Below are 8,407 nucleotides of genomic sequence, written 5' to 3' on the forward strand. Positions count from 1 at the left end.
CAGCTACAGACTTACACGTGAGAACGTTTTTTCAAAATCGGACATGTTTTTTAAAGTCATCAATCACAGCCGTTGAAACACCTGTGTGACGTCACGAAAAAGGCGTGACAAGCGTCGTGTTCACGAGTGACTCAGAGAGTCTCAGGTGAAGGACCGAGCAGGTGTGTGTCTCTCGAGCTCCATGAATCTGTGCTCGTTCTCCTCCCTGCTCCTCCTGCTGCTCCTGCTGCTCCTGCCGCGTCCAGAGGCAGGAGCGGCAGGAGCGGCAGGGGCGGCAGGAGCGGTGTGCCGCGTCCCCTTCGAGGCGGGTCAGGACGACTTCGTGCTGGACGCGCAGGACGCGGTCAAGGAGGGCGCGGTGCTGCTCGGCACCGCGCCTGCGTCAACGCCGGAGTCCTGTGAGCGCGCCTGCTGCGCGGACCCGCGGTGTAACCTGGCGCTGCTGGAGCCGCCAGGTGAGCGCGGCGCGTGCCTGCTGTTCGACTGCGTCCGCAAGAGCGTGTTCGTGTGCAGGTTCATCAACCAGGCCGGATATAGGAGCTACATCCGGGCCAGCGTGTTCCAGAAACACCTGGAGGGTCCTGCAGGTGAGTCACCCCGTCAAAGTCACTGCGACGCGCCCGCACAGGTGTGCTCAGTGGCGATGACGTCACGAAGAGTTGCGCGCGTCAAGGTGAAGGACACGTGACTCTTCAGTTAGGTACATGTTTATTGTGCTGAGGTGTGGGTTTCGTGCAGGTGAACAGGCTCCGCCCATCGCCAACGCTGGTCGTGACGTCACCGTGAGGCCGGGCGTGTCCGTGACGTTGAACGGGATCGAGAGTTTGGCTTTTGGAGAAGCTGGACTCGCTGAGTACAGTTGGAGGCTTCAGTCCGGCAACTCTTCTGTGCACCTGCAGGTTTGAACCTTGAACCTTGAACCTTCAACTCGTGTAATAATGGCTCTTCCAGCTGTAATCACTCGTTGTTTATACAACGAGTCCCTTGGAGGAGGAGACCATAGATGACACGCGGTAAAAAACCTCAGTGCTTGACCAATCACAGCAGAGTGGGCGTGGTTATGGTCAACGAGATTTCACGAGATTTTCAGTGGGCGGAGCTTACTATTACAATTACAATAGTCACGCATCACAACAACACACACACTGATGATACAATAGAGTCACACATCACAACAACACACACACTGATGATACAATAGAGTCACACATCACAACAACACACACACACACTGATGATACAATAGAGTCACACATCACAACAACACACACACTGATGATACAATAGAGTCACACATCACAACAACACACACACACACTGATGATACAATAGAGTCACACATCACAACAACACACACACTGATGATACAATAGAGTCACGCATCACAACAACACACACACTGATGATACAATAGAGTCACACATCACAACACACACACACACTGGTGATACAATAGAGTCACACATCACAACACACACACACACTGGTGATACAATAGAGTCACACATCACAACAACACACACACTGATGATACAATAGAGTCACGCATCACAACAACACACACACTGATGATACAATAGAGTCACGCATCACAACAACACACACACTGATGATACAATAGAGTCACGCATCACAACAACACACACACTGATGATACAATAGAGTCACACATCACAACAACACACACACTGATGATACAATAGAGTCACACATCACAACAACACACACACTGATGATACAATAGAGTCACGCATCACAACAACACACACACTGATGATACAATAGAGTCACACATCACAACAACACACACACTGATGATACAATAGAGTCACGCATCACAACAACACACACACTGATGATACAATAGAGTCACGCATCACAACAACACACACACTGATGATACAATAGAGTCACACATCACAACAACACACACTGATGATACAATAGAGTCACACATCACAACAACACACACACTGATGATACAATAGAGTCACACATCACAACACACACACACTGATGATACAATAGAGTCACGCATTACAACAACACACACACTAATGATACAATAGAGTCACACATCACAACAACACACACACTGATGATACAATAGAGTCACACATCACAACAACACACACACTGATGATACAATAGAGTCACACATCACAACAACACACACACTGATGATACAATAGAGTCACACATCACAACACACACACACACTGATGATACAATAGAGTCACACATCACAACAACACACACACTGATGATACAATAGAGTCACACATCACAACAACACACACACTGATGATACAATAGAGTCACACATCACAACACACACACACACTGATGATACAATAGAGTCACACATCACAACAACACACACACACTGATGATACAATAGAGTCACACATCACAACAACACACACACTGATGATACAATAGAGTCACACATCACAACAACACACACACTGATGATACAATAGTCACACATCACAACAACACACACACTGATGATACAATAGAGTCACACATCACAACAACACACACACTGATGATACAATAGAGTCACACATCACAACAACACACACACTGATGATACAATAGAGTCACACATCACAACAACACACACACTGATGATACAATAGAGTCACACATCACAACAACACTCACACTGATGATACAATAGAGTCACACATCACAACAACACTCACACTGATGATACAATAGAGTCACACATCACAACAACACACACACACTGATGATACAATAGAGTCACACATCACAACAACACTCACACTGATGATACAATAGAGTCACACATCACAACAACACACACACACTGATGATACAATAGAGTCACACATCACAACAACACACACACTGATGATACAATAGAGTCACGCATCACAACAACACACACTGATGATACAATAGAGTCACGCATCACAACAACACACACACTGATGATACAATAGAGTCACGCATAACAACAAACCACACACTGATGATACAATAGAGTCACACATCACAACAACACACACACTGATGATACAATAGAGTCACACATCACAACAACACACACACTGATGATACAATAGAGACACACATCACAACAACACACACACTGATGATACAATAGAGTCACGCATCACAACAACACACACACTGATGATACAATAGAGTCACACATCACAACAACACACACACTGATGATACAATAGAGTCACACATCACAACAACACACACACTGATGATACAATAGAGTCACGCATCACAACAACACACACACTGATGATACAATAGAGTCACGCATCACAACAACACACACACTGATGATACAATAGAGTCACACATCACAACAACACACACACTGATGATACAATAGAGTCACGCATCACAACAACACACACACTGATGATACAATAGAGTCACGCATCACAACAACACACACACTGATGATACAATAGAGTCACGCATCACAACAACACACACACTGATGATACAATAGAGTCACACATCACAACAACACACACACTGATGATACAATAGAGTCACACATCACAACAACACACACACTGATGATACAATAGAGTCACACATCACAACAGACACACACTGGTGATACAATAGAGTCACACATCACAACAACACACACACTGATGATACAATAGAGTCACGCATCACAACAACACACACACTGATGATACAATAGAGTCACACATCACAACAACACACACACTGATGATACAATAGAGTCACACATCACAACAACACACACACTGATGATACAATAGAGTCACACATCACAACAACACACACACTGATGATAAAATAGAGTCACACATCACAACAACACACACACACTGATGATACAATAGAGTCACGCATCACAACAACACACACACTGATGATACAATAGAGTCACGCATCACAACAACACACACACTGATGATACAATAGAGTCACGCATCACAACACACACACACTGATGATACAATAGAGTCACGCATCACAACAACACACACACTGATGATACAATAGAGTCACACATCACAACAACACACACTGATGATACAATAGAGTCACACATCACAACAACACACACACTGATGATACAATAGAGTCACACATCACAACAACACACACACTGATGATACAATAGAGTCACACATCACAACAACACACACACTGATGATACAATAGAGTCACGCATCACAACAACACACACACTGATGATACAATAGAGTCACGCATCACAACAACACACACACTGATGATACAATAGAGTCACGCATCACAACAACACACACACTGATGATACAATAGAGTCACGCATCACAACAACACACACACTGATGATACAATAGAGTCACACATCACAACAACACACACACTGATGATACAATAGAGTCACACATCACAACAACACACACACTGATGATACAATAGAGTCACACATCATAACAACACACACACTGATGATACAATAGAGTCACACATCACAACAACATACACACTGATGATACAATAGAGTCACACATCACAACACACACACACTGATGATACAATAGAGTCACACATCACAACAACACACACACTGATGATACAATAGAGTCACACATCACAACAACACGCACACTGATGATACAATAGAGTCACACATCACAACACACACACACTGATGATACAATAGAGTCACGCATCACAACAACACACACACTGATGATACAATAGAGTCACACATCACAACAACACACACACTGATGATACAATAGAGTCACACATCACAACAACACACACACACTGATGATACAATAGAGTCACGCATCACAACACACACACACTGATGATACAATAGAGTCACACATCACAACAACACACACACTGATGATACAATAGAGTCACACATCACAACAACACACACACTGATGATACAATAGAGTCACACATCACAACAACACACACACTGATGATACAATAGAGTCACGCATCACAACAACACACACACTGATGATACAATAGAGTCACACATCACAACAACACTCACACTGATGATACAATAGAGTCACACATCACAACAACACACACACACTGATGATACAATAGAGTCACACATCACAACAACACACACACACTGATGATACAATAGAGTCACACATCACAACAACACACACACTGATGATACAATAGAGTCACACATCACAACAACACACACACTGATGATACAATAGAGTCACACATCACAACAACTCACACACTGATGATACAATAGAGTCACACATCACAACAACACACACACTGATGATACAATAGAGTCACACATCACAACAACACACACACTGATGATACAATAGAGTCACACATCACAACAACACACACACTGATGATACAATAGAGTCACACATCACAACAACACACACACTGATGATACAATAGAGTCACACATCACAACACACACACACTGATGATACAATAGAGTCACACATCACAACAACACACACACTGATGATACAATAGAGTCACACATCACAACAACACACACACTGATGATACAATAGAGTCACACATCACAACAACACACACACTGATGATACAATAGAGTCACACATCACAACAACACACACACTGATGATACAATAGAGTCACACATCACAACAACACACACTGATGATACAATAGAGTAACACATCACAACACACACACACTGATGATACAATAGAGTAACACATCACAACAACACACACACTGATGATACAATAGAGTCACACATCACAACAACACACACACTGATGATACAATAGAGTCACACATCACAACAACACACACACTGATGACACAATAGAGTCACACATCACAACAACACACACACTGATGATACAATAGAGTCACACATCACAACAACACACACACTGATGATACAATAGAGTCACACATCACAACAACACACACACTGATGATACAATAGAGTCACACATCACATCACAACACACACACTGATGATACAATAGAGTCACACATCACAACAACACACACACACTGATGATACAATAGAGTCACACATCACAACAACACACACACTGATGATACAATAGAGTCACACATCACAACAACACACACACTGATGATACAATAGAGTCACGCATCACAACAACACACACACTGATGATACAATAGAGTCACACATCACAACAACTCACACACTGATGATACAATAGAGTCACACATCACAACAACACACACACACACACACTGATGATACAATAGAGTCACACATCACAACAACACACACACACTGATGATACAATAGAGTCACACATCACAACAACACACACACTGATGATACAATAGAGTCACACATCACAACAACACACACACTGATGATACAATAGAGTCACACATCACAACACACACACACTGATGATACAATAGAGTCACACATCACAACAACACACACACTGATGATACAATAGAGTCACACATCACAACAACACACACACACTGATGATACAATAGAGTCACACATCACAACAACACACACACACTGATACAATAGAGTCACACATCACAACAACACACACACTGATGATACAATAGAGTCACACATCACAACACACACACACTGATGATACAATAGAGTCACACATCACAACACACACACACTGATGATACAATAGAGTCACACATCACAACAACACTCACACTGATGATACAATAGAGTCACACATCACAACAACACACACACTGATGATACAATAGAGTCACACATCACAACAACACACACACTGATGATACAATAGAGTCACACAACACACACACACTTGAACACACACACACGTACACACTAACTTATCTTATGACATGTGTGTGTTTGTAGAAGACGGGCCTACAGGACCAGGTTCAGGTGTCGAACCTTCAGCCTGGACTCTACATCTTCCAGCTGACGGTCAGAGACTCACTCCAGCAGAGTTCTGAGGCTCTGGTCCGAGTCCTGGTTCTGAGTCCAGATCTGACCCGCAGTGAGTCTCACTTGTTTACTTGTTGAAGATGAAAACAGACACACCCAGAACTGGTCTGACAGGAACACACACTCATAGACGCACACACACACATGCTCGCACAGTTGCACAACAGACGCACACACACACGCTTACACACACACACACACACACACACACACACTCATGCTCGCATAGTTGCACAACAGACGCACGCACACACGCTTACACACACACACACACACACACTCATGCTCGCATAGTTGCACAACAGACGCACACACACACAACAACATGACTGACATGAAGGATCTTCTAGATCCTGGAGCTTCACAGAATAAATCTCATGGTAACTGATCACAGGATCACCATGAAACCATTATCCTGCTTCTGTGCAATAGACCTGTTGTGTTGACATGTTGTTGTGTTGACATGTGTTTGTTGTTGTGTTTTTTAATTGTTGTGTTGTTGGGTTGACATGTTGTGTTGACCTGTTTTTGTATTGTTGTGTTGCTGTGTTGACATGTTGTGTTGTTGTGTTGACATGTTTTGTTGTTGTGTTGACCTGTTGTGTTGACATGTTGTTGTGTTGACATGTGTTTGTTGTTGTGTTTTTGTATTGTTGGGTTGTTGGGTTGACATGTTGTGTTGACCTGTTTTTGTATTGTTGTGTTGCTGTGTTGACATGTTGTGTTGACCTGTTGTGTTGTTGTGTTGACATGTGTTTGTTGTTGTGTTTTTTAATTGTTGTGTTGTTGGGTTGACATGTTGTGTTGACCTGTTGTGTTGACATGTTGTTGTGTTGACATGTGTTTGTTGTTGTGTTTTTTAATTGTTGTGTTGACATGTTGTGTTGACCTGTTGTGTTGACATGTTGTTGTGTTGACATGTGTTTGTTGACCTGTTTTTGTATTGTTGTGGTGACCTGTTGTGTTGTTGTGTTGACATGTTGTGTTGACATGTTGTTGTGTTGACATGTGTTTGTTGTTGTGTTTTTTAATTGTTGTGTTGTTGGGTTGACATGTTGTGTTGACCTGTTTTTGTATTGTTGTGTTGCTGTGTTGACATGTTGTGTTGACCTGTTGTGTTGTTGTGTTGACATGTTGTTGTGTTGACATGTGTTTGTTGTTGTGTTTTTGTATTGTTGGGTTGTTGGGTTGACATGTTGTGTTGACCTGTTGTTGTATTGTTGTGTTGTTGTGTTGACCTGTTGTTGTATTGTTGGGTTGTTGGGTTGACATGTTGTTGTGTTGACATGTGTTTGTTGTTGTGTTTTTGTATTGTTGGGTTGTTGGGTTGACATGTTGTGTTGACCTGTTGTTGTGTTGTTGTATTGTTGGGTTGTTGGGTTGACATGTTGTGTTGACCTGTTTTTGTATTGTTGTGTTGCTGTGTTGACATGTTGTGTTGAC

General features: G+C 42.5%; 1 protein-coding gene across 1 annotated transcript in view; it reads left to right on the forward strand.

The window, feature by feature from the left end:
* Positions 1–108: 108 nt before the first annotated feature.
* The window catches only part of LOC148066874 (kunitz-type protease inhibitor 1-like), a 13,394-nt gene continuing 5,095 nt past the window's right edge, over positions 109–8,407 (forward strand). Inside the window, exons 1-3 of the mRNA XM_087805895.1 lie at positions 109–587; positions 739–899; positions 6,875–7,016. Of these exons, the coding sequence (XP_087662021.1) occupies positions 182–587; positions 739–899; positions 6,875–7,016 (709 nt within the window). The 5' untranslated portion in view covers positions 109–181. The remainder of the gene's footprint in view (positions 588–738; positions 900–6,874; positions 7,017–8,407) is intronic.

This window comes from Callionymus lyra, chromosome 13, assembly GCF_982586985.1.
Source record: "Callionymus lyra chromosome 13, fCalLyr1.hap1.1, whole genome shotgun sequence".
Lineage (NCBI taxonomy): Eukaryota > Metazoa > Chordata > Actinopteri > Syngnathiformes > Callionymidae > Callionymus > Callionymus lyra.